Consider the following 27,936-nt stretch of genomic DNA (forward strand, 5'->3'; position numbering starts at 1 on the left):
TTGCTACTTGGCCTTTGGACCCAGACTGTACTTTCCCTCAGCTTTTGCTCCAGGGGTTTTCCAACATCAGCCAAAACATCCAGTTTGTCCAGGGGGTGAAAAAGGAACTAGTTGCTCGGCAGACGGGGGAGGAGGAGATATCCTGCATCACAGTGGAAGACCAGTTTGGGTTATGGTCCTTCGAAAAAATTTTAAGACAGCATTTGCTGAGCAGTGATTATAGTGTCAGGAATCCTGCACTTCAAGCGCATTATCCCATACACCCAGTTGGCAATCCTATGGGATAGTTACTATTATTTCACAGATGAGAAAACTGATGCACAATGTTTAATAATTTGATTAGTAACTTCTAACAAGTGACAGAGTCAGGATTTGAACAGTGTTCTTCTACTGTCAAAGTCCATTACCTTCGAGGTGCCTGGGTGGTTCATCGGTTAACATTTGACACACTCTCTCACACTCCTTTTAGGATTTTACTTATTTATTATTTGACAGAGAGAGAGAGAGCACAAGCAGGGGGAGTGGCAGGCAGAGGGAGAGGGAGAAGCAGGCTCCCCACTGAGCAGGGAGCCCGACACAAGGCACCATCCCAGGACCCTGGGATCATGACAGACGTTTAACTGACTGAGCCACCCAGGCACGCCTAAGCATTCAGCTCTTGATCTCAGCTCAGGTCTTGATCTCAGGGTTGTGAGTTCAAGCCCCGCACTGGGGCTGAGGTGTGGAACCTACTTAATAAAAGAAAATACATTTTTTTTTAAAAAGTTCATTACTTTAACCAGTGTGGTCTATTGGTTCTTCTGCATTATGAACACAGATATCCAGATCAACATATCTTCAATCTTTCAATCTATACCTTTTTCCTCCTACACAATGGCCCTGTTACTTGAATGTTTACTAAGGAGCTGATCCCTTTGGATTAAGACCTTGTTAGTGGAGATTAAATTGCAAAGACCTAAATTTCACTGCTACATAGCTCTCAAGGGTACATCTCAGTGCTTTGAAAGGTTTCAACCTGCCAGACAAATATCCTTTATTGATTAATTCAATTTCCTATAAGCCAATCAGGCCTGGGGCACCTGGGTGGTTCAGTCGGTTAAGCATCTGCCTTTGGCTCAGGCCATGATCCTGGAGTCCCTGGATCCAGCCCAGAGTTGGGTCCCTGCTCAGCAGGGAATCTGCTTCTCCCTTTCCCTCTACCCCTCTCCACCTCATGCTCTCTCTCACTAGCTCACTCTGTCTCTCAAATAAGATCTTAAAAAAAAAAAAAAAAAAAGACAATCAGGCCTATTATACTGAGTTGATGGGACACCAGATAAAAACAAGGAATCTGAGTAGCCTGAAAAGAATTCACAATTTCTATTAGACTCCTTTGAAATGGAGAGAACAGCTCTCTCAGACCCCTTTGGAGACTTCAGGGTAATGAGGGTGGGGGTAGGAATAGTAAAAGTCCTGGACCCCTGTTGGAAAACCCTGCTCTGATCTTTTATGGTAGAATGCATTTTTAGAGAGCTCTGTTTGATGGTAAGGGAAGAGAGCAGAGCACCTGAGGAATGGGGGTGAGAAAGGAAGATGAGAGAGAAAGAGAGAGAGAGAGAGAGAGAGAGGGTCAGAGAGCCTTTCTGGTTATTCTCTTGTTGTGACAATGCTTGTAGCTTTAGCTAATTAACTAAATTAGAGCCAGCTTTGGTTTAGTTGGGACAGCATCCAGGGAAAGATCATGGATTCTGAAGAGAGACACATTTGTACTTCAATTATTGCTTTTTTTCACTACCTGGCCTAACTTCTGAATCTCATGGAACAAAATAATTACTTTTTAGGATTGTTACATATGAGATAGGATATGTTTGTTTGTTTTTTTTTTTTTAATATATTTTCTGGTATTGGAGCGCCTGGGTGATTCAGTAGGTTAAATGCTGACTCTGGATTTTGGCTCAGGTCATGATCTCAGGGTCGTGAGATCAAGCCCCATGTCTGGCTCTGTGCTCAGTATGGAATCTGCTTGTCCCTCTCCCTCTGGTCCTCTCACTCTCTCTGCCGGTCTAAAAAATACAAGTAAAAATTTAAAAATATCCTAGTATTAATAGGATTGAATAAAGGCCATTTAGTAAAAGTCTTGAGAACTATCATTTTTTACTGATTTAAGAGGTTTCAGAGTCAGACAACTTGCATAATTCAGACTTTCTTATGAATTTTAAGTCTATTATTTCTAAGAAGTAATGGTTGAAATAAACTACAAAGACCTTAGATATTTTTAGTAGATGAATGGCTGCCAAACAGAAGAGCAAGACCTTAATGAATGTGCTGATCCTCAGGAAGACAAATGTTGAGGAAGATGCCAAATTGTCAGAATTTTTCATGTAGCTTTTCTAACACCATCTGGATCAGTTGCAGACTGAGAAATAATTATTTTCCACATCAAGATCACTGAGGACATACTAATTGGCATTATTTCAAGTTAGATCTTCAGACAGTTTTTGTTTATTCCTGTGTGTAGAGTCCTCGTTCCAAGATGTGCTGGGTTGGAGGCTTGATATTTCAAGGGTCTAGTTTTAGCTCCCTGGCTTCTTCCTGACTTTCCTGTTGTGTTTTGTTTTGTCGCCTGAGACCAGATGCTGAGACCTGGCAGCAGGGTCCTATCCAAACAAATGGCCCTATCTCTCCAATCTCTCCAGGGAATGTAGGGAGGAAAGCAAGAGGAGGAGAGGCTGTCTCTCTAGTACTATTATGAGGGCCTCTTAAGCTAGTCTATGGAGTCGGGGGAGGGAAGGGGCTGTTTTTTAATTTTTTTTTAAGCATCTCAAAGTAATGACAACATTGACATAGTGGATATTCTTGTTGGATTTCTGAGTTCAAATAATTCCAAAAAGTGTAACTTAAAACAACCTACCACTATTGTAACCATTTTAAAAACTCAAAGAATGAGCAAGATAGGTGTGTGCTCTCTCTCTTTCCTGCCCTGCATGAGGTCTGTCGCTTTGGAAACTGGTTTGGGCAGGTAGGGATTGATGGGTACCTTTCTCTCTCTGGTTCAGGTGTATTCAGAGACAGGAGTTGAAAATCAGTGTATAGTTAGCAGATTTCCCAGAATTAGGAGCTCTGCACATTAATGTTAGGAAATAGTGAGATCATCCCCTGTTTCCTGGAGGGTCTCTGCCTGAGACCTCCTTCTCCTCTTATTCACCTGGTTGGAATCAGCTCAGCCATCCCCTCCTTAGGGAAGCCTTTCTTATCACTTCTTTCTTCACCGGTCTGGGTTAAATATAGGCTTCAACTTCCTTCTCATGAAGCCTTAACTTCTGTGTAGCATTGTAATGGACTGCTTACAAGCTGATTGCTTTGCCAGAGCATGTTTCTTAGGAGATTTTTTCACCCCATCTATAGAAAGTAGCACAAAACCTGGTATATAATAATAATTTAGTATATTACTAAATATCGGTTTGCTTATGGAAGGAGGGAAAGAAAGAAGGAAGGAAGAGGGAGAAGGAGGGAGGGATGGAGGAAGGGAGGAAGAAAGGAGAAGGAAATCCCATCCATGCCCCTCCTGACTCCCTCTACCCCACTTCTCACCCCTACCACCTATCCAGCTCCACCTGATGAGAGGACCAGTCTACCTCAGTTACCAGCAGGGAGCAGCAGTAGAGGTCCCTGAGCACTATAAATAAATAAATAAATAAATAAATAAATAAATAAATAAATAAAGTCTGCATTTTGGATTCCTAATTCACCCAAATTTCTCCATTTGCTAGGTGTCATTGGTCTGGCATCAAGTAATTGAGAATGGCAGAGAGCCCACACAAAAACAAGCAAGATGATTATGTGCCAAAATAGCATATTTTAAAGACGATCCTGTTCCAATCAAAGGTTCTGTTCTGAGTGGAATCTAGCTCCATGCAGGAAAACTTGAGAGTTCTAGCCCCAGTTTTGATGCCAGTGATGACCTGGAGCCTTGTCTTTTGTTTTAATTTGTTCATCTATAAAATGATTCTGTGTTTAAAAATGAGTTGTGAGCCATTAGCAGGTTGTGTTATCAATTTAGTGGGTTGCACTTGGTCCGCTTTCAAATTGGAACCATTGAAAGGTTGTGGTAAGGTTGGGATGGTTTCCTGAAACTCGGTTTGGTTATACTTTGTGCATGTGGTTACTAGTTCAGCATATAAATGTACTTCTTACTGTGTTGTCAGGGTCAAAGATTTTGAAAGAATTGGGTTGATGAAAAATGAGGCCCTTCTTTTTTTTTTTTTTTAAGATTTATTTATTTATTCATTCAGAGAGAGTGAGAGAGAGGCAGAGGGAGAAGCAGGCTCCATGCAGGAAGCCCGATGTGGGACTCGATCCTGGGTCTCCAGGATCACACCCCGGGCTGCAGGCGGCGCTAAACCGCTGCACCACCGGGGCTGCCCAGATGAGGCCCTTCTATTTTTAATGCGTGTGAATTTGGCAGGTGCACTGCAGTGAAACCACCTAAAATAGAGGGGAAAGAGGGACTGGCAAGAATTAAAGAGAGATCATTTGGAACAGCACGCAAACTCCAGAACAGGAAGAGCTGACATGAGAGCTCTGGAAAGGTACAAAATAAAATCCTTGGTTGTGGGAGGGGTGGTGGTGGCAGCTCATTCAGTTAAGTGTCTGCCTTGGGCTCAAGTCATGATCCTGGGATCCTGGGATGGAGCCCCACATGGGGCGCCCTGCTCAGTGGGGAGTCTGCTTCTTCCTCTCCCCCTGGTTGTGCTCGCTCTGTCTCAAATAAATAAATAAGACCTTAAAAAAAAAAAAGAAATCCATCAGAAAATTGTGTGGTTTGGCTCTTTCCCACCTTCCTTCCCATCCTTAAATCTTTGTCTGTTGCCTTTTCTCTATTAATTTGGAAGAACATTGGCATTTTCATGAGCTGTTCCCTCCAGCCCCACCCTTAATTTTCTCTGTTTGTGTATAACTCCTCTGTCCACTTCCTCTCCGTCCCAGCCCGGTGCACCCACATATGTGTGCAGGCACTGGGTCTAATCACTGCTGGTTGTCTGGCTCACACCTCTTTCTATTCATCTTTGGTGGTCTGCCGCATGTACCCTACACACTCTTAGAGCCAAGAAGTATGTGTTGGAATGTGGGGTCCAGGGGGTGTGGATAAAGGGGTGAGATGTGGGGATCCCTGGGTGGCGCAGCGGTTTGGCGTCTGCCTTTGGCCCAGGGCGCGATCCTGGAGACCCGGGATCGAATCCCACGTCAGGCTCCCTGCATGGAGCCTGCTTCTCCCTCTGCCTGTGTCTCCGCCTCTCTCTCTCTCTCTCTCTCTCTCTCTCTCTCTCTCTCTCATAAATAAATAGGGATTCCTGGGTGGCGCAGCAGTTTGGCGCCTGCCTTTGGCTCAGGGCGTGATCCTGGAGACCCAGGATCGAGTCCCACGTCGGGCTCCCTGTGCATGGAGCCTGCTTCTCCCTCTGCCTGTGTCTCTGCCTCTCTTGCTCTCTCTGTGTGACTATCATAAATAAATAAAAATGTAAAAAAAGGGGGGGGGGGTGAAATGTTTCTCTGAAGGAACCTGAACCTTCCCAAGGAGGCAGAGCTGTATAAATTAAAAACATATATTTTAATCCCAAACATTGTTTCAATTTACATTAAGAGAAGTTATAAAACTTTATTATTATTAGTTTTAGTCAAAGGAGATCCTGAGCTTTAAAAGCTTGAGCTTGCGGATGCCTGGGTTGTTAAGCATCTGCCTTTGGCTCAGATCATAATCCCGGTGTCCTAGGATGGAGTCCCACATTGGGCTCCCTGCTCAAGGTAGCCTGCTTCTCCCTCTCCCTCTGCCTGTGCCTCCCTCTGCTTGTGCTTCCTCTCTCTCTCTCTCTCTCTCTCTCTGTTAAGTAAATAAATAAATAAAATCTTTTTTAAAAATAAAAGCTTGAGCTTGAAACAGAGACAGGTGATTGGAGTTGGTGAGTAAAGGGGAGTGCTGCTGACTCCGTTGAGCAGTGATTCTCCAGCCTGGAGAGACCAGCCTTGGGGAAGAGAGATGGAAATGCTTCCTTGAAACCCTGCTACAGAGTAACTTATGGGAAAGGTTTGGACCTAAGAGCAGGGACAGTCTGATTTCTATAGTCCCTCCTAGTTATCAGATTCATAAAATCTAAGATTTTTATGATTTAATGAACAAATGAGTAGTGATAGGAGATTTTAGTGGGTATCTACACTTCTGTTATTGGGGGAGTCCAGCCTGAGGACAAAGAGACTGAAGACCTTCATGTACAACCCTACGCTCCCTACTCTAGCTACAAATGCTCCTGGGCAGTGGTTAACACAAACTCATCAAAGAATGGGCTGTCCTCAAGGCCTGTGTTGGGAAAAGATGTTATGAACCATGCGTCTCGATTCTTTTGGCAAGCTCTGAGTTGCCGCCAGAAAGTAGAGGTCAGTAGGCTAAATGCTAGCATTCCAGGGTTCTAGTCCTTTGCAACTAACCTATCAAATGACCTTTGACATCGGGCTTGACCGCCCAGATTCTCATTCTTCCTTTTCTGTTGAGTGAGTATTCAGATAAATAATGGCTTCCATTACCAAACATTTCTTAAGGTAACACACATAAACTAAAAGTAGTGATAGTAGTAGAAAAAGAAGTAGAAATAGAAGAAGCAGTAAATATTACTCCCATTTTGTAAATTAGAGAGCTAAGGCACAGAGGGGTTAAGTACTATGCATGCCCAAGGGTATTCAGGTATTTGTGTATGTGGCTGAGTCTGCAAGCGCCAGAGGCTATGTGACTGGGAGGTGAGTAACTGGTGTTGGTTGCTGGAAACTGGGTGGAAGTCACTAAATGGGAAGACTGGTCTGACTCTGCCCTGGAGGAGTCTTGAAGTGATGCTGATTCACAGCCCTGTGAGATTCCCCCTCCGGAAATGACTGGCTGGAGCTACAGTCCTCAAACATTTTTGCTTCTATATCTTTTTAAGAGTCGTGAAAAACCATGTACCCTCTTGTATATTTAAAGTTGGCATCTAACATTTTTGTCATTAGCTGCAAGAGTTGTAAAAGTTGTAAAACATAGTGATTGGCCTTTTGTAAATATTAATAAGACTATGAAATCACTCTTTTTAATGCATCTAAATGATTCATATTAATATCAATTACTTGATATTATCCTCATTGATTTAGTTAATTCATGATGAAATTCTCTAAATTGGAAGTTTCATATTTCTTTTTTTCTTTGAAATCATATTTCGATTCTCTTCTATGTAATCTTAAGATAATTTAGTGATTGAAAGCATTTTATTGGTCCTCTATTATACATACTTTTCTGCAACGAAAATACATAAATCAAAACTCATTTAAAAAGTATTTCCTAAAAAAATAAATAAATAAATAAATAAATAAAAATAAATAAAAAGTATTTCCTGGGCTCCTGGTTAACTCAGTCAGCTGAGCATCTGCCTTCGGCTCAGGTCATGATCTCAGGTCCTGGGATCAAGTCCTGCATCAGGCTCCCTGCTCAGCGCGGAGTCTTCTCCATCTGACCCTCCTCCCCACTCATGCTCTCTCTCTCTCTCTATCAAATATATAAATAAAATCATTTAAAAAAGAAAAAAAGTATTTTCAGTGACAGAAGGTTCTAATTGTTTAAAAATATTATGATTAGTAACATTTATCAAAATAACAGATTTATTACAAATTTTTATTTTTAAAAATATTTTATTTATTTAATTGTTTCACAGAGAGAGAGAAAGAGCACGCACAAGTAGGGGCAGCAAGAGAAGCAGACTCTCTGCTGAGCAGGGAGCCCAATGGGGAGCTTGATCCCAGGGACCCTGGTATCATGACCTGAGCTGAAGGCAGAAGCTTAGTCAACTGAGCCACCCAGGTGCTCCCAAGTTTTTATAATTAGTAAACACTGGTTCACTTCTTTTTAAAAAGATTTTATATATGTATTTATTTATTTAAGACAGAGAGAAAGAGAGAGAGCGCTCAAGTGGGAGGAGGAGCAGAAGGGGAGGAAGAGGGACAAACAGATTCCACACTGAACACAGAGCCCTACATGGGGCTGGATCTCAGGACCCTGAGATCTTTTTTTTTTTTTTTAAGATTTTATTTATTTATTTGAGAGAGAGACAGAGAGAGAGGGAGTATGAGTGGGAGGAGAGGCAGAGAGTGAGGGAGGAGCAGACTTCCTGCTGAACTCCATCCCAGGACCCTAAGATCATGACCTGAGCCAAAGGCAGACACCTAACTGACTGAGCCACCCAGATGCTGCAACATTAGTTCACTTATTAAGAAGTGAAGTTTTATTGGAGATTTGTCTCTTAAGGAGATGGAAAGGGTGGGGAGGTCTTTATGTTTCCTTGATTCGAATAATTGTGGAATTATCTCTTTAATATCCTAGAGATTTTTATACCTTAGAGCAATGCACCATTTACCAGCATAGAAAAGAAGGAGCGGTAAACTTTTTTAAGTGGGAAGTGGAAGAAGGCAATGGAGCGAGAAAAAGGCGGGAAAAGTATACCAGGGCTGCAGATGCCCTCAGAGGCACACCTGTTTAGGGAAGAATATGAGCAGAAACTGAGGACCTGGAAATTGATTTGAAACGAACCACTCACCATCCTCTACCTTCTGGAAAGTATCTGCATATCTGAACTACCTGCATGTTAACCGCATGCCCTCCCGCCCCACATGCCAAGGGGAGAAACTGGATCAGATGGCAGTAACCAAGCACTGCTCTCTGTTCTCATTGCTCTCGACCTACAGCCTCTTCAAGGTCTTCCAGAGTCATTCTGGAGCTGCTGGGGGTGGCTTTCTTGTGCTCACAAGTGGGTCTTCCGGCTCTTCTGTGGTTTCTTCCATTTTGGTCCATCTTCTGTGTAGCAGACCTGCTAGCCCCTTAGCTTCCAGAACTAGTCGAGACAGTTCTGTATAAGAAACTGAGTTTCAGACCCCATCCCTGTGGGCTTCTTCTGGCTCAAACAGTGGCCCTCTGGGAGGAAAAGTGCCCCTCCCTAGGTCCCTCAGGGGGGACTTGGCTGGGAAAGCAGCTCCTACTGACAGTTCTTACAGGATTGGTGAAGCATATCATCCCATTTGGTCTCCCTTTTGGTTCTGGAGTGGTGATAAATGCCCTAAGCCAGCTGAAGGCCAGCTGTGAAAGGGGCCCCTGACCCCAGATTGCACTTTATATTTCAGCATTACCCCAATTTTCTTACACCAAAGACTCAAATGGCTTCTTTTCTTGGCCTTCCCCTTTGTCTCATTTTAGTGAACTCCTACTCACCCTTCAAATGTTGGTGTAACCCCTCCCTTCAGGACGCCTTCTCTTTTCTCCAGAGGCCTTGGGAGATTTTTGCTACCTCCATGCACTCACTATCTTGGTATGTATTTCTTACACATGTGTTAGTCTTTGTCTCCAGGTAAACTGTGGGCTTCTCGAGAACAAGGTCTAGCTTTATCAGAGACTAACACATCTTAGTGTCTGACATGGGGCATGGGCGGAACAGGTGCTCAAAGGATGTTTGTCAATTTGAATGGTGTGCCATTTGGACCAACTTCGAGAGGGAAAAGGATGGTAAAAGCACTGGTTTTGGCCTATGTCATAAATCGGGATAAGCAGAGGATGAGAAGTGTTCATTGATACTTTTCTCCATCTTGTTATGTTCTGGTGCATAAACAGAAATAAGTGGCTCTCCTTCAATTGCTGGACTTTGGATACCCGCCTCTCTTGGGGATAACCAGCTCATGCCACAGGGGCCTGTGACCTAGAGGTTCTGGAGTCTGGAGGACGCTGAGCAGGGGACCCAGACCTCTGGATACAAGCTGTTACACACAGCCGGGTTCTGTAGATAGTCTCCATCTCCCGCCCAGGGGTAAAGGAGGGGCCTACTGTGCTTCTCCTGCCAGTTGGGATGAAAGAAACAGTCAATGGAGAACCAGCTTATTATCTGAACTCAGCCCCATCCAAACAATGCTCTGGTTGATACATTGTCTGCTCCTTTTCCAAGGGGAGGTAACAGCAGTAGGCTGATCTGTGAGATCTCCTGGCCCAGATTTAGAAGGATCTGGACTTGCTATTCTAGGGGGAATTTTCCTAACAGGATTTTATACAAGCAAGCCCCTAACCCAGATCTATAACAGTATTCACTGCATTTGGTGTACAGCAGGGCTCCTGAAAACATGGTCCACTGCTGACAGCATTAAAATATCTTGGAAGTGTTAAGAATGCAAATTCTTGGGCCACACTCCAGGGCTCCTAAATCAGAACTCCTGGGTGAGGCCCAGGAAACTGTTTTTAACAATCTATCAAGGTCATTTTTATGTATATGAAACTGCACACACACACAACACACACAGGGCCATCTACAGCTCCTGCAGCTGCTAAAGCCACTTGGTCGTTTTCCAGTAGTTTCCCTTGGTAGGGCTCTGGGATTTGTTTTTCTCCACTGTGGACCTTGTTCATTTCCTGCTACTTCCAAGAGGTTGGGAGAGGAAAGAGAGCGAGAATGAAGGCAGGAGGGAGGGGCAAGGCGTTAGCTCAGGCAGTGGAGCTTTCAAGGATGAAAAGGAAAATGCTAGTGACAATGTTCCTTTGTGAGGAGTTAGCTTTATGTTGATGGAGCTGCAAGTCATTAGCAATCGGGGCCCAGGGTCGGAGTTGACCCGGTCATTCTCCGGGGCCAGATCGCCCTCTGCTGCCTGCTGATAAATAACACTCTGCGGCTCTGGAACTGCCAAGGAGAGGGGCAGTCTCAGGCTGGGGTGGGAGAGAGGACGTGACTAAGGCCAAGAGGTCACAATGTCACCACTCCAAACTAGGAGAGTCTTGTTACGATCTTGTTTGCAGGGAAGGAAGAAGTAGCCAAATCAGTGGGTGTTTCCAGGATCCATCCAACAAACAGTGGGGTTCTGCCAAGCTCTCCAGCAGCTCCCATGATTCCAAGCTCCCAGCTTGATTTGGCTCTGCTGTCACTTTACCCCTTCTTCCTCACCCTGACCTCACCTTGAAACGAAGGGGTGTTTAAAATCAGAGGAATACAAAAAAAAAAAAGAGAGAAATTTTTGGTATGGAGGCATCTAGGGGTGGGTTCGTTAAGGCTCAGACTTTTTAAAAATCTCATCTTCTGAAAAAGAGTTGTGTCCTTTGTCTCGGTGAAAGCACCATGTCTTTCCGTCTTTACTCTCTTGCCAGGGAGCTCTCACTCCGCAGTTCTGGAGTGTCAGCCCTTCTTTACTGCCCCACTTTATTGCTGTTGGGAATTATGGTTCATGTGGGTCACCGGTGAAGAGAGCAAAGATTCATTCCCGGGATAAAAGCCCAGACACAGCAGTTGCTCCTGCCAACCAGGGGGCAGTGACCCATTTCCTCCTGGTTCTTGCTTTTGCCCCTTCTCAGCTCTGACTGGGGCTGGCCACTGTCACCTCTTCACCTCTTCACCCTCTACCCACCGCCCCCAGGACCTCTGCAGAATGTAGTACGACTCCTGCTGGGGAGATACTGGGGTCAGGTCTGTAAAATTACTTACACTACCCTAAAGAGGCTAGGATGGAGTCGAGGAAGGGAAGTAAGGAGAAGGTGGGAGATTGGGGAGATGGAGAGAAGGAGGTGGAGATAGCAGTGTAACTGGGAGGGGATGAGAGCAGCAGTTAATGTTTTCAGAATGTTCCGGTGTCATGAAATATTCTAGCCTCTCCCCCAAACATCCTCATGTACAGAATGAGTCTTTCTATGTGATGCCAAGCCCCTTAACCAAAACAGGTATCTTTATTTTTTTTTAATTTTTATTTTTCTAAAGATTTTATTTTATTTACTCATGAGAGATACAGAGTGAGAGAGAGAGGCAGAGACACAGGCAGAGGGAGAAGCAGGCTCCATGCAGGGAGCCTGATGTGGGACTCGATCCCTGGTCTCCAGGATCACGCCGTGGGCTGCAGGCGGTGCTAAACCGCTGTGCCACTGGGGCTGCCCAAAACAGGTATCTTTAGATAAAAATATGGTTGTTTGCTTGATTTTTGGTCTACATGGAACCAAATATCTGGATCTTTACATAACCACACTTAGATAATTTTACATATATGACTGCAGATATATGTCTGTTCTGTATTTGTATTAAAATCAAAGCACCAAAAAAAAATAATAAAATAAAATCAAAGCACCTTTGGGGTGCCTGAGTGGCTCAGCTGGTTGTGTCTGCCTCTTGGTTTTGGCTCAGGTCATGATCTCAGGGTCATGAGATTGAGCCCCACATCCGGCGTCACACTCAGCGCAGAGTCTGCTTGGGAGCTCTTCCTCTCCCTCCACCCATCACCCTGCTTATGATTTTTTCTCTCAAATAAATAAACAAAATCTTTTAAAAATAAAATAAGATCAGAGCACCCTTACTTATAGGTATAAAACAAATAAGACCTGAAGATACAATGTACAGCACAGGGAATACAGTTAATATGTAAAAACGTTATATGATGATAGATGGTAGCTAGATTTTGTGTGATCAGATCCTAACGTATATAAATGTTGAATTAGTATGTTGTACACATGTGTATGTGTACTAATGTGTATGTTATACACATTAGTATAATACTAATATAGTATTATATGTCAACTACACTTAATAATTAAAAATGTTTTTTAAAAATCAGAGCACCTTTATACGGCCTTGTGATTATGATAATTGAAAGACAATTTCATCTCTCATAACTAACCTACTTGATTGCCTTCATTGTGAGCAGAATTGCATCCCTGGTGAATTTTGTGCCTGAAGTTGGATTATAACTCCAAGAAAAAGGGACAAAATCATAGATACCTTGGCTGCAAACACAGGCAGGCCTGGGGATAAGGAGAAGAATTGTATTTAATGGAGGGTGTGATTGTGACAGGGTATGGTGAGAGATGTTAATTAGACCTATTGTGATGATCATTTTGCAATATATACAAATATCAAATAATTATGTCATACACCTGAAACCAAAATCATATTACATGTTGATTGTATCTCAATTAAAAAAAAAAAGAGGGTGTGAGTAGCTACATAATTGGCTGGACTCAATGCAAAATGAAAATGGAGGGCTTCTTGTTCGAAAATGAAGAATGTCAAGATGGCAGCAGCAGAACATTAAGTATGAGACCCTTTGTTAAGCATGGGAGACTGTGTGATGCATGTATCTCATGGAGCCAGCTCCGGTGGAGGGATGGAATAGACTAACAAATTCAAGGAGCAGTGATACGTCTCTGCCAGTTTAAATTTCCATCCATTTCAGTGTCATTCCTTCTGCCATCCTCAAGGTGTCTGGCAGGCTTTTTTTGACACCTGCTTGCTGGTCCTAGCTGTACTTTGGGGAGGGAAGGATGGAGTCTGTCCAAGTTGGGAAGACAGCTGGGGGAAAGCAACAATAGTACTGGGGAGGAGCCTGTCCCCAGATGGCGTTAGGTGGCCTCTGGGCCATGCAGAAGCACCAGTGGTGGCAAATGTACTTGGGGAGAAAACCTACAAATGCCAGGGTCATGTTGACTTTCTTCCACAAACAAGGAAAAGGAGGAATCCAATGAGACTTACAATGAGAATCACCTTCTCATGTTTCGGAGAATACAACTTGAAGTCATTGAAATGTGTATGTTGAAGGGATGCCTGGGTGGCTCGGTGGTTGAGCATCTGGCTTTGGCTTAGGTCATGCCGGAGTCCTGGGATCGAGTCCTGCATCGAGCTCCCGGCAGGGAGCCTGCTTCTCCCTCTGCCTGTGTCTCTGCTTCTTTCTCTGTATCTCTCATGCATAAATAAAATCTTAAAAAATATATGTGTATGTTGAAGAAATGTGACCTGATTTCTGTAGTCTTAAGCTAATGAAGTCTTAGGACACTTGCTTGCGTAGTCAGGCATAACTGGTATGACATGCTTTGTGGTTTGGGGTATAAATATAGTCTTACCTTTTAATTTTTCATTCATCACTTGAACCTCCAACTGTCTTTATTTATTTATTTTTATGATTATTTTTTAAGGTAATCCCTGTGCCCAGTGTGGGGCTTGAGCTCACGACGCTGAGGTCAAGAGTCACATGCTTTACTGACTGAGCCAGCCAGGTGCCCCACACACCCATCCACCCCTGTATTGTCCAGGAACAGGGAGCTTCTGTAGGTCTGGCAAGATCCTTGCTTGGGAGGAGAAACAGCAGCAATTGGTAACTCAGAGTGGGGGAGGAGATGATGTTATCTGTCCTTGGTGTTCCCTGAGGTTGAGAAAGCAGCCTCAAGTTCTACTTTACTTCCTTCCCTTCCTGGGCAGAATCAGTGCTATATTTGTGCACGAATGACCCAACTACATCCTTCCTGATTTCTTTCTTAGAATTAAGAAGTCCCACTTAGCATTCAAATCTCACTTTTCATGGACATCAGTCATAAAATATCAAGAACTAGGCAACGCACTGATGAAATTTAATATTAAGGAAGATAATAAAACATATTTAAATATGTTTAAAATGTGTATTTTCAAATATGTTTAAATTATGCATTTGAAATTTCTAAGTTTCAAGAATCAAAATTGCTGTTAAGACTGTTTAAAACAAGAATTGATTGTTGCTGCTGCTTCTTGCTAAGAGAGGTGATGAAATGTACGGAAATAACCGTACGAAAGAAATCTTTCTCTTGGTCCGATTCTCACAGGGGGTATTGAGGAAGGAGAAAGAAAAAGATTTCTAAGTGGCTCTGAGGGGTTGACTCTGGGGAAAATGCTTGCAGGTTAGCTGAGTACAGTTTGCAGAGAAGGGTTGAGGTTGAGTAGGGGATGAAGAGGTCAGGTGTTCTGTATGATAGGGTGAGGGGGAACAGAGTTTCTGGGAAGTCAAAGGAAGGGATAGCCTGAAAATTAAATAGGCAAGGAGGCTTTGGGGAAGAAAGGATGACCAAATTCAGTTTGTGTCGCGTTTCTGTAATGTAAATCCCTTCCCATCCCCACATCTTCAGTAAAGTCTGTTATACACACAGGTGCTTTGGGCCTACAATTAATAAAACAGCACATAATACTTGCTGTGTACCATATACTATTGTAAGAACTTTACATAGACAAATTTCTTTAACCCTCATAATAACCTTAGGAAGTTGGTACTATAATTGCTCTTTTATTTAAATTGAAGCATAGTCGACATATGATATATTAGTTTCAGGTTACAACATAGTGACTTGACATTTATAGACATTACAAAATGTTCTCCATGATAGGTGTCACCATCTGTCACCATACAACCGTCTTACAACATTATTGACTGTGTTCTCTATACTCTGCTTTTCATCTCTGTGACTTACTTATTATATAACTGGAAATTCATACCTTTTAACCCCCTTCACCTATTTAGTCCACCACTACCCCGCTCCCCTTTCACAATCAGTAGCTTGTTCTTTGTATTGATAAGTCTGTTTCTGTTTTGTTTGCTCATTTGTTTTGTTTTTTAGATTCTACATATAAGTGAAATCATATGGTATTTGTCTCTCTGACTGACTTTATTTCACTTAGCATAATACCCTCTAGATCCATCCATGTTGATGCAAATGGCAAGATTGTGTTCTTTTTTTTGTGCCTGAGTAATACTCCATTGTATATCTACATATCTATACACACCCACACACCACATCTTCTTTATCCATCCATCTCTGGATGGATACTTGGGCTGCTTCCATATCTTGGCTATTGTAAATAATGTTGCAGTAAGCATAGCATATATCTTTTCTAATTAGTGTTTTCATTTTCTTTGGGTAAACACCCAGTAGTGGAATTACTGCATCATATGGTAATTTTATTTTCAATTCTGGGGGGAACGTCCACCAGCTTGCATTCTCACCAACAGTGCACAAGGGTTCCTTCTTCTCTTTATCTTTGCCAAGATTTCTTCCTTGTGTTTTTGATTTTTAACCATTCTGATAGGTGTGAGGTATTGTCTCACTGTGGTTTTGATTTGCATTTCTCTTATGATGAGTGATGTTGAGCATCTTTTCCTGTGACTGTTGGCCATCTGTCTGTCTTCTTTGGAGAAATGTCTGTTCATGTATTCTGCCTGTTTTTAGCTGGATTATTTGGTTTTTTGGTGTTGACTTCTTTATTATTTTGGATATTAACCCTTTATCTGATATATCATTAGCAAATATATTCTCCCATTTGGTAGATTGCCTTTTTGTTTTGTTGATGGTTTCTTTTGCTATATAGTCCCAATAGTTTATTTTGCTTTTGTTTCCCTTGCCAAGGGAAGCATATCTAGAAAAAAAAATTTTTTTAAAGATTTTATTTGTTTATTCATGAGAAACACAGAAAGAGAGAGAGAGAGAGAGGCAGAGACATAGGCAGAGGGAGAACAGGCTCCATGCAGGAACCTTGATGTGGGACTTGATCCCATGATCCTCAGATCAGGCCCTGAGCCGAAGGCAGATGCTTAACCACTAAGCCGCCAGGGGTCCCTAGAAAAATGTTTCTGTGGCTGATGATAAGAGATTACTGTCTGTGCTTTTTTCTAGGAATTTAATTTTTAGTTATTTTATTTACTTATTTTTTCTTCTAGGCATTTAATAGTTTCGGTCTCACATTTAGTCTTCAATCCATTTTGAGTTTATTTTTGGATATAGTGTAAGCAAGTAGTCCAGTTTCATTCTTTTCCATGTAGCTGATGGGTTTTCTCAACATCATTTGTTGAAGAGACTTTTTCCCATTGTATACTCTTTGCCTCCTTTGTTGTAAATTAATTGACCATATAATCATGGGTTTATTTCTAGGCTCTCTAATCTGTGACATTGATCTATGTGTCCACTTTTGTATATCACATCTTCTTTATTCATTCATCTATTGATGAACACTTGGATTGCTTCCACATCTTGACTATTGTAAATAATGCTGCAATAAGCATAGCAGCATATCTATCTTTTTGCAGTAATATTTTTGTTTCCTTCAGGTAAGTACCCAGAAGTGGGATTACTGGATTGTGTGGTATTCTTACTCTTAATTTTTTTTTATGATTTTTTTTTAAGATTTTATTTATTTATTCCTGAGAGACAGAGAGAGAGAGAGAGAGAGGCAGAGACACAGGCAGAGGGAGAAGCAGGCTCCATGAAGGGAGCCTGATGTGGGACTCGATCCCTGGTCTCCAGGATCAGGCCCTGGGCCAAAGGCAGGCTCTAAACCGCTCAGCCACCCAGGGATCCCCCTACTCTTAATTTTTTGAGGAACATTTATACTGTCTTCCATAATGGATGAATCAATTTACATTTCTACCCACAGTGCATGAGGGTTATTATTCCATTTTTATGAATGAAGAAACAAGAGGCAAAGAGGGTAATTTGCTTATAGTCATTCATGGTTAATATATTTTGAAATATCACTAGATATTAACATGCTATTATTTATTTAAATTCCAGTAATTAAAAAGTTATATATCAAATACTCAATGAATTAAATTTAAGTTATCAAGTTTATAATTAACGGAGAGATATAACAAGAAGAACTGTAGGCCAGGACTGATTTTTATTTATTTGTTTATTTTCTATTTTTCTTTTGCAAACTAAAGGAACACTGAGGTCAAAACTCTGATCACTTCAAAGTAAAAAGGGATTAGCATAGCAAGTGTAAAAACACAGCAAGTGAAAGGACTAAGAAAAATGCTAGGAAGAAATTGGATTTAGAGAGAATAAGGAGATGGTAAATAAACTTTATAAAAATGCCTTCCAAGGGGTCCTGGGTTGGCTCAGTTGGTAGAGTGCTGCGTTACCCTTGATCTTGGGATTGTGAGTTCAAGCCCCAGTTTGTGCATAAAGCCTACTTAAAATAAATTATAGAAAGATAGGACACCCTCACTCCAGTCTCTGGGCCCAGAGAGTTATGTTCTATAGTAGTAAAATGACTTGTGGATGGGATCATGGATCTACCAGCACTTTTCTATCTTTGAGCCTAAAGTTATACACATCTTAACTTTAAATATTCTTGAGAAGTTGTGGTGAAAATAAAAGAGTGTCAAGAGGCTGGAAAACATCATAAATTTCATAAATAAGAGAAGGGCAGATTTCAGAACCTAATACCAGGAAGTAGGATGTTGTTCACAGGGAAAAAAACCCAGAATAGCGTATTAAATAATTGATAAATAAATAATGTTGTTGACAGTTGGAATGAGTTTGAGTTTTCTAGGGATATTTTTTGTCAAGTTATCTATATTTTATTTTACGATAAAATTATCAGATATGTAAATTAGGGAGATGTAAGAGTTCCACTCGATCTTGATTTTAGCAAGAAATTTATAGAGTCTGTTGATGTCATTATGGAAATGATGAAAAATGTGACAAGATTCTAATATGATTTGCTGGGTTACATGGGTTAAATTGCTCATGTCAGTGCGAACTGATTCAAGACCTTTGATTCTGTCCTGCATGGTGGGTTTTTTTTTTTTAAAGATGTTATTTATTTATTCATGAGAGACAGAGAGAGAGGCAGAGACAGGCAGAGAGAGAAGCAAGCTCCCCGTGGGGAGCCTGATGCAGGACTCCATCCCAGGACCCTGGGATCATGACCTGAGCCAAAGGCAAATGCTCAACCACTGAGCCACCCAGGGGCCCCTCACATGATGTTTTTATCAAGACTTAAGAAAGCATATTCATTAAATTTTCAGATGACAAATTTGGGAACAATATTTAATGTATTAGATAACAGAGTCAGGATTCAAAATGACCTTGTTATTTTGGAATAATTACTCAAACCAACAAGAATATTATTGATCCTCCAGTTAAGTCTAGGACTAGATCGAACAGGTATGAGTTTTTGGATAATGGCTTGAAAGAAAGTCTTATGAAAAATGGTGGGGTGGCAGGGTGGTCTTCATTATTTTCAGTATAACTGTGAAAAACCAACCAACCAACCAACCAAAACAAAAAATTAAGAACTCTTCCCTGGGTAGCCACACCTGGAGCTCTGTATATGGTTTGGTATACCATTCTTTAGCAGGATCCTTTAAAAAACTGGGAGATATTCAGTGATAATAACATTGTGCAAGAGGCTTTGGTACACATTTTTTTGTTTGTTCTTGCAATAGTCTTGTGTGATATCTATTACTATCCTCATTTCACAAATAGGGAAACTAGGGCATAACAAGATTAAGCATTTGCCCAAATCATATAGCTGTAATTAGGACTTGAACATAGTCTGGCTGACTTCCCCACCCTTATGCTTAGCTACTACACATGCTATTTTTCAGAAGAATCACCATGTCAATATGGTCCCAAGTTAAACTGTGCCTTTACAGAAATGGTTAAAGAGTGTGGGTTTGTATTTTCAAATACTCTTAGTTTATTGTGGAAAGTGTGGCTCCAGAGCATGATTAGAGCAAAAAGGATGATCAATATCTGCTACACAATAAAGAAAAACTGTGTAATCATTAGAACTTTCCAAAAATGGAATGAGCTACTTAAAAAAAAAAAGTGTGTGTGTGTGTGTGTGTGTGTGTGTGTGTGTGTGTGTGTCCAGGTTGTGGGTGCTGGAATATGGCAGAGACCAGTTTCTTTCCTCAGGGAATTCTTGCCAGTGTTTCAGTTTCTTGCAAAATGTGTTCTGATAGCTAGCGATTCTCTCTGGATTCCTGCCAGACGTGATGCCATTTGAGTTGGGTCTACACTAGGTGGGAATTTGGACTGGTAAATCTAAGTGTGCAATTAACCCAATGATTCCTGTTTGTAAATATTTGGAGAGTTTGATATTTAAGATCTTATAAAAATGTTAGCTACACATACTAAAAAGAAACAGCTCACGTTACTGCTATCATCCTACCCACATCCCCTCCTCAGTCGCTCATAGCTGTTGTTCTTTTAACCGTTATTCAAATTGGACTGGGTTGTATGTCTTCACAGACATAGATGCAAGCATTCAGAGCAGTTTTATTTATTAAAGATAAAAACTGGAAATGGCTCCAATGTCCAACAGTAACAGATGGATAAACATAATGAGGTACATCCACACCATGGAGTATTGCTCAGCAGGCAAAAGGAATGAAATGTGGAGACACACAATAATACGATGGTTCTCAGAATAATTATATTGTGTGGAAGAAGCTACACAAACAAAGAGTTCCTGTTGTGCTGTTTACTACTTAATTATTCACGAAGACAAAAAGTCCTGGCTGTCTTGAGCCCAGAAATTAATGGATTTGGAAAAAATTTTCAAAATGCTTGCATAGAGAACAGAAAAGGCTGCTTTATGAAGCTGCACAGAGGTGGCCTAGTTACTGAGAGCCTCAAGGCTGAGCTGTAAGCTCTCTCAAAGCTTTCCTCACAGCCTTTTTCCCTTGGGGTCAAAGTCTTTGGGACTCAGCAGTAACCAGAGAGTGGCATTCTGCCTCTCTGGGATCAAATTAGAGGTCTTTAGTTTGAGAAATCTGGTTATTGTTCAGTTTTAATGACGTGTACTTAGTACCTGGAACATGCAAGGCACCAGAGAGGGTACTAGTTGTCTTTGCTGGCAGTTATAATCATCACCGTCACGGCTAACCTGTGCAAAGCGTTCTACTGGAGGACTTTAACTGCAGTATCCTCTTTAACCCTGACAGCCATCTATGACATGGATGTTATATTTAATCCTCATTTTATGGTTCAGGACGTTGAAGCTGGGAGGCGTTAGATATCTTCATCAAGGTAATAGAGCTAATGAGGGGTAGAGCTAGGATTTTAATCTAGGCAGCCTTCCTCCAGAACCAGGGTACTTAACTATCACTTTACATTGCCTCTCTAGGGATACTGAGATGAAAAAGATAACAGCCCCTGCTCTTGAATCTGGTGGGGGACACATTGAATGTGTCATGTGATAAGCACTATAACAAGAGTGTGTCCGTGGTACTAGGAAAGGACTAAGGAAGGCCCCCTGCCCTGCCTCGGGGAAAATGGAAGTGGCATTGAAGTTGGACCTTGAAGGATAGGTGGGATCTGCTATGGAGAGAAGGGGGAAGGAGTATGGCAGACAAAGAGGAAGCTGCATATACAAAAGGCACTGGAAGATGAAACGTGAAAGCATATGAGACATCTGAAGCTAATGATGTACTTACTATATGTTGGCTAGTTGAATTTAAATAAAAAAAAAAAGGGATCCCTGGGTGGTGCAGCGGTTTGGCGCCTGCCTTTGGCCCAGGGCGCGATCCTGGAGACCCGGGATCAAATCCCACGTCGGGCTCCCGGTGCATGGAGCCTGCTTCTCCCTCTGCCTGTGTCTCTGCCTCTCTCTCTCTCTCTCTCTGTGACTATCATAAATAAGTAAAAATAAAAAAAAAAAAACAATAAATTAAAAAAAAAGAAAGCATATGAGATTTGGAGAAAAGCAAGTGGTTTGAAACAAGATGGTGGTACAGTGGGAGGTGAGTATGGAGGCAGCTTCGAGAGGCCTTGATGGGAGTAGAGGTGTCACAGGAAGTGGGTGAGCAGAGGAACAGGGTCAGAGCTGTGGCAGAGATGCGGGTTACCTCACCTCAACAAGTCAACAAGGAGAACCTAAGACCTTTGCCACAAATTCAAGAGACGCTAAGCTCAAACTGGCTATGACTTTGAAAGAAGAGGAGTTATTGCTGGGTTTGTTTATTGTTTATTTGCTTTTGCTCAGGCTGTTGGTTCTAGAAGGGGCAGGAAGTGCCTCAAGCAAAATACTTGCTGTTTCCCCTGTGAAACAGAAAGAAACACCAGGTACATTCGCTTGCCTGGTGTTATTTTTACCCACGTAGGGAGAGTACCCTGTTGGAATGCTGTTAGTTGCAACTAATAGAAAAATCAAGTTGCGTAAGGAATGTGTCCGCTCATGATATTAGAAAGTCCAGAGGCAGCTGATTTAGGTGAGGCTGAGTCTAGCAGCAAAAACAATGCCTGTCCTTCTTCTCTGCTGTTTTCTTACTAAAGCTGACTGTGGGCTCCCAGGATGGCTAAACGCAGCTCCCAGGGCTACCTGCTTTCTTATTCACACTCAACAGCAAAGAGAGCTTCTTTGTCGTTGTCCAAGGGTCACCCTGATTACAACAGCTTTGGTCACATGCAGAGCAATCCTAGTGGAAGTGGATAAAATGCGACGATTACCTTAGCTTTCAGAGTCTACTTGCTTGAGACCTCAGTAGTCAGGAAAGGAGTCACCTTCCCTAGGGCTACACAGACCACCAAATGTAAATAAAACAGGACTACTGGAACAGCGAAAATGTCAATGAATAGCCATCTTTGCATTCAGGTGTCAGAGGTTCAGAGGACTGGCTCAGTTAAACCTTTGGTTTTCACATAACCTCATTCATTGTTGTTAGTGGCCCACGCAAACTTCATGCTCCTGGCAACCTCTCCTTAACCCAGTGATTCTTAACACCCTCAGAGATTCTGATTTCATTGGCATCGACAGCAGTATTGTGTTTTCAGCTCACCAGATGAATAATTCTAGTGGGCACCCAGGGCTGAGAACCATTGCTTTTATTTTTCATTAATGCCACTTCTTCAGTCATGGGTTCAGTTTTATGTACAGCTGAACTGTGTTGAATCTGAAAAAATAAGAATAGGGGCATAGGGGCGCCTGGGTGGCTCGGTCAGTTAAGAAGCCAACTCTTGGTTTTGGCTCAGGTCATGATCTCACGGGTTGTGGAATTAAGCCCTGCATTGGGCTCCATGCTCAATTAAGAGTCTGCTTAGAGATTCTCTCCCTCTGCTTCTTCCCCCACGAGCTCACTTTCTCTCTCTCTCTCTCTCTCTCTCTCAATTAAATAAATAAACCTTAAAAAAAACAAATAAGAATATAGGCAAACATATAATAAAAATTAGTAGTAACTAACACTCATTGAGACTTACATGTTCCATGCCTATTGCAAGGTGTTTTGCGTGCATTATCTCATTTCATTCACTCACCCATCTTATGAGGTGGAGAATAATATCTCTTTGTGACAGGTGAGAAAACTGAGGCCCAGAGAACTTAGCTCAGTTGTCCAAGGTCATGCATCTAGTATGTGGTTAAAATAGGACTTGAACTCAGGTATATCTGACTTCAAGATTTCATGCACTCATCCTGTTAGACATTGTTCCAGAACCATGACTGTAAGAGATCTCATTTACTGTTCATTTCCCAATCCCTTTTAGTCCCTACCTAATACACCTTTGTCAGGGCCTGCCAGGTGACATTTCAGTAGAGTTCTTAGTATCTCTTGTACCACCTCTGACATTTTATGTGCATTGCATTACACATATAGTGATTACACCTAGGTTATACCTGTAAGTGTAAAATGGGGTGTGACCTAAATATGTGTTATAAGTTATACATTGTGCATTTAGTGGTGTTTCTACACACACACAAGCCTATATTTTACACACATATAAAAGTTGTGGATGTTGTATAAGGGAGAGAACACGGATAGCACTGTGACCCTAGGCAATCACTCAAATTAGTTCATTCCTCTTTATCATCTCTAAAATGGGGAAATACTGCTTGCTCCTTCTAACCAAGTGATTATTTGAGGATCAAATGAGATCCTGAAACTAGCAAGGAGTCCTGTGCATACCTTTTTTTGCCAGCTAATGAGCTGTAAATACACATGATGTGTTGGCATCACCTTTTACAGAGTAATTAATGCTGTATCCTGTGTATCCCAGTTGATGAGCCAGTCTTCCCTGCCATCCCTTGCTTTTTTTTTTTTTTTTTTTCAAGATTTTATTTATTTGAGAGAAGAGAGAGAGAGAGCAGGAGCAAGGGGAGGGGCCAAGGGAGAAGCAGACTCCCTGCTGAGCAGGGAGGCCCATGATGATGATGATGATGATGACAACGACGATGACAACGAGGACGATGCTGCTGTTGCTGCTGCTGCTGCTGCTGCTGCTGCTTCAATGTGGGGGCTCGATCCCAGGATCATGATCTGAGCTCCCAAAGGTAAAACTGACTGAGCCACCCAGGCACCCCACCCCTTGCTTTCTCATCTACTGACCTTTGGATTCTGTGTAATATGCACGAGTCACAGGTCAAGAATTTAATAGAAAGCAGGGGAAAGCACAGAAGGAAAGGGAATGAGTGGGAGAGGCATTTTTACAAGTTTTACAATAGTGCCATGTTGTTTTACTACAAAACAATCACTGTTGGCTCGGATGGGAGGAAACGAGCCCTTTTTTACACTGTTGGTGGCTAAATCACGTAAATTGCTATCATGTTTTGGAGAACTAGTTATTACATTGGAGATCAGCATAGCAATCCCATTGTATAATAAAATAATTAAAAAATGGAAGCTCATATTTATACCAAGATTCAGCAGAAAAAAGGCATGAAAAGATGACAAATGGTTAGCAGTGGCTGGCTATCCCTGGTGGGTGGGTGTGCCTGGGAGGGGAAGTTTCACTTTTTACTTTATATTCTGTGTGATTTGAACTTGCCTACAAGCATTTATTTATTTATTTATTAAAACACACACCCCCCCCCCCCCAAGAGAAGTAGAGAGCAGAGGCGAGCTCGATATGCACACATCAGCTGCGCTTCTGTTTCTTGATCCTTGGCTCCTCTCTGCAAGGCAGGCCTGCAGTCCCAGGAGGGTGCTGACCCCTGCCTGGCAAGCCCTCCGTGTGCTGTGCTGATTGTAGTTCACTATGAGTTGCTTAAGCAGCAGGTTCCCAGTGGCTGGTCAGCTGGAACTGCTTCATGAGGACAAACAGGAAGGATGCAGCTGCCAGTGCAGCTCACTCCATTGACCTCATTGACAGAAATAAAAAAAAAAAATTAAGTCTTAAAATGTTGAGGATGAATTTCATGCTGTTCATAGCTCCCTCAAGACCCTGTCTGGAGAGGGGAGTGAGCCCCCAGCAGCCCTGTTAGGTTGCCTTGGAGGAACCCTTGCACACGCAGACATTACAAGCCCCAGGTCCCGGGGCCTGACAACTTGCCCTCGGGCACTTGCTCAGGACTTTGGTTCCATAGGCTAAATCTCACGGCGACCCTGTTCCCCTGCTCGAAACTGGAACCTCCTCTCTAGCGAAATAAGCCATCCCACCATTCTTGCAGCTTAAGTTCTCTTATGCAGGATGTCAGCAAAAGCTCAGGACAGAGAGATGAAGAGAGATGGGGAAATAAGGTGAGCATTCCTGGTAGATGGATAGCAAATCCCTGCTCTCACAGGTTTTAGCCGTGGGGCCGTAGACACATTACTTCCCCTTTCTGAGCCCGAGTTTCCTTCTCTATAAAATGAGGAAAATAAACCTATCTGCCCTATAGGGTTGGGGGGTCCTGCTACCCAAAAGGGCTTAGTACTATGTGCCTGAAGAGAGGAAAGCTCAGTAAATGCTACAGGTATGTGTGTGTGCGGAGCCTCATTAGCTTTTACTTCCCACTATGGCAGTGGTTCAGAGTTTGGGCTCTGTTATTTACTACATGTGTGACTTTGGGCAAACCTCTTTGGGCTTCAGTTTTGTTTTTTTTTTAAGATTTTATTTATTTATTCATAGGGACACAGAGAAAGAGAGAGAGAGAGAGAGAGAGAGAGGCAGAGACACAGGCAGAGGGAGATGCAGGCTCCATGCAGGGAGCCTGACGTGGGACTCGATCCTGGGTCTTCAGGATCACACCTCAGGTTGCAGGTGGCTCTAAACCGCTGCGCCACCAGGGCTGCCCTGGGCTTCAGTTTTGTCATGGGCAAAATGAATATAAGGATTCCCCTCTCATACGGATCTTGTAAAGATGAACTCAGATCATGCACAGAAAGCAGTAAAGTGCCTGAACACAGGCATTCAGGAAATGGGGGCAATTACAGTTTGCTGATGAAAAATTAAAAGTTACCTGTAAAACACATGAATTCCGCAAAACCACCTCCAAATCCCCGCCTGCCCTGGGGATGCTCAGGGAATGAGCTGCTGGTTCCAACCTGAAATCTACTCCTGAACTCCTGGGCTGTAAGATGGTCCTGTCTTTATCCCCTTCTTTTTTGCTCTTCCCACTTTTCTTTCTCTCCCTGCCCATGCCTCTCATTAGTCCAATTAGTAAACGGTTGCTGTCACTTCAGGTCAGCCCCAGGCCTGGAGTCCCTTGTGGATGCGCTGTTGTGCTGGGGAAGTGAGGCGATGGGGAAGTTGCAGGGGCACCCTAATTTCTACAGGGCAGTGGAACAAGGAACGGAGGCTGGCAGCAGATGGACCTCCCCTGCCCCTGTTTCTTGGGACATCAACAGGATAATCAATGAGAACTTCATTATGCAGAGTGAGTCTGGTTGTTTGGCAGAGCACCAGGGTCCCATTTAGGGACTGGAAGTTTCTGGCCTGGAGATAATGATCAGCCCGAGGCCTCTGGCTTTCTTCTGCACACTAGCTTTCAGCTCCCCCTTGAACAACTGTGTGCACATGTACACGCACGCACGTGCACACACACGCATACACCCATGCAGGCACACATACAAGTTCCCTGGGCTTTTAGTCACCTATAGAGTTTGTGAGTCCATTCCAGGCTTGGAAGGCTGGTGAGCAGGGTGAAGCTGGAGAGCCCAGAAACGCGCGACTGCTCCTGCTGATTGCTGAGAATAATCAAACCCTGAGGTTCCCAAGGGCCTATTAAACCATTGCAAGTGTCTCAACCACAGTGACAACAGGTTCCCCCCACCTCCCCGCCCCCAACCTTGGGAGGATAAAGAAGCAGGCCTGGGGAGTGACCCAGCCAGCTGAAAATAAGATAATGGGACTAAGAAGCTCCAGCAGTCCAGGGACAGGTTGATTTGTTGGGAACACAATGGAGTCAGCATTTTAACCACCTCCCTGCCAACCCTGTGGTGTAAAACTGGAGCTTATGCTGAGGACAGAGGAGGGGGAGCGGAGGGGGCATGGTTTGATGGGAAGTTGGTTCCCCAGCCAGTTACATCATACATACCTGTTCAGGCACGTATTTAGGGAAAAGGGGGTTCCTATCAAACTCATTGCACTGACACCTGGCTCCCACCTGCTGCCCTTGTAGGCACTACTCTTTGCCACCTAGAATTATGAGCTTCCATGCTGACCTCGGCCCAAGATGAATGTAGAGAGTGCCGCATTTTCTTTCACTGCTCTGACTCCCCACAGCACCAGAACACATAGGCTTCATATAATAGACTTCACTGAAGGTCTCAGAGTGTGGTTCTCAAAGTATGGTCCGTGGGTCAGGCACAGGAGCATCACCTGGAAACATGTTAGTACAGGGTTCTCCAGTGCTACCCTAGACCTGCAGAATCAGATATTCTGAGAACCAGCCCAACAATCTGTATATTAATAAGCCCTTCAGGTGATCCTGTTAGTTGCCGAAATTTAAGGACCATTGCTTTTGGGGATAACTTGAAAAAAATTATAATGGAGGGGAAGAGACTAAATTCAAACAGAACTGTAAATAGGACTGTTTAAAAGCCTATAGGAATATATAAAAGGTTTTTCATAGAGTTTTGCTTCCCATTCTGGGGGAAGCAAACATACATTGGCAGAACCTCCGTGCAGAGGTTGATTGCTGCCCTTATAAAAACAATCCAGGGATGCCTGGGTGGTTGAGCATCTGCCTTTGGCTCAGGGGGTGATTATGGAGTCCTGGGATCGAGTCCCAAGAGGGGCTCCCTCCATGGAGCCTGCTTCTCCCTCTGCCTGTGTCTCTGCCTCTCTCTGTGTGTCTCTCATGAATAAATAAAATTAAAAAAAAAAATCTCTTAAAAAAATCAAAAGCATATGTTCGTGCGATCTCTCTCTCTCTCTCTCACACACACACATACACCCATTCCCCACCTTCTCTTCACAGAGGCCACAATATTCTTGAATTTGGTGTTTATTATTCACATGTTTTTACTACATGTTATTTTTTTGCATATTTTTGACTGTGTATTTTGGATATACCAGATATATCTGCTGGCAGTTCGCTTTTTTCCATTTGCCATTAAGTTTTGAGATTTATTTTTGGTGCTACTATATCTATTTTCTTGTTGGTGGACTTTCAGGTTGATTCTAATTTTCAACTATCATAAATAATGCTGCAATTAGCACTC

The 27,936-nt window shown here is 42.7% G+C and overlaps 1 protein-coding gene and 1 long non-coding RNA gene across 47 annotated transcripts in view; one reads left to right on the forward strand and one right to left on the reverse strand.

Annotated features, from left to right (window-relative positions):
• Positions 1–27,936, forward strand: part of LRIG2 (leucine rich repeats and immunoglobulin like domains 2) — a 154,815-nt gene that overhangs the window by 56,036 nt on the left and 70,843 nt on the right. For 25 of the 46 annotated variants that reach the window (XM_077916139.1, XM_077916138.1, XM_077916151.1 and 22 more), the window contains 3 exons: positions 4,445–4,568; positions 8,372–8,795; positions 9,239–9,350. The exons of 1 other annotated variant lie outside the window; for it this stretch is intronic. In XM_077916139.1, coding sequence (XP_077772265.1) covers positions 8,642–8,795; positions 9,239–9,350 — 266 coding nt within the window. In that variant the 5' untranslated portion in view covers positions 4,445–4,568; positions 8,372–8,641. The remainder of the gene's footprint in view (positions 1–4,444; positions 4,569–8,371; positions 8,796–9,238; positions 9,351–27,936) is intronic. 20 more of the 46 variants (XM_077916176.1, XM_077916181.1, XM_077916129.1 and 17 more) reach the window with 3 other exon arrangements.
• Positions 24,438–26,460, reverse strand: LOC144324794 (uncharacterized). Its single transcript, XR_013390220.1, has 2 exons — positions 26,365–26,460; positions 24,438–24,650 (listed from the first exon to the last, which is right to left on the reverse strand). It is a non-coding gene; the product is annotated as an uncharacterized LOC144324794 (long non-coding RNA).

The sequence above is a fragment of the Canis aureus genome, chromosome 12 (genome assembly GCF_053574225.1).
Source record: "Canis aureus isolate CA01 chromosome 12, VMU_Caureus_v.1.0, whole genome shotgun sequence".
Lineage (NCBI taxonomy): Eukaryota > Metazoa > Chordata > Mammalia > Carnivora > Canidae > Canis > Canis aureus.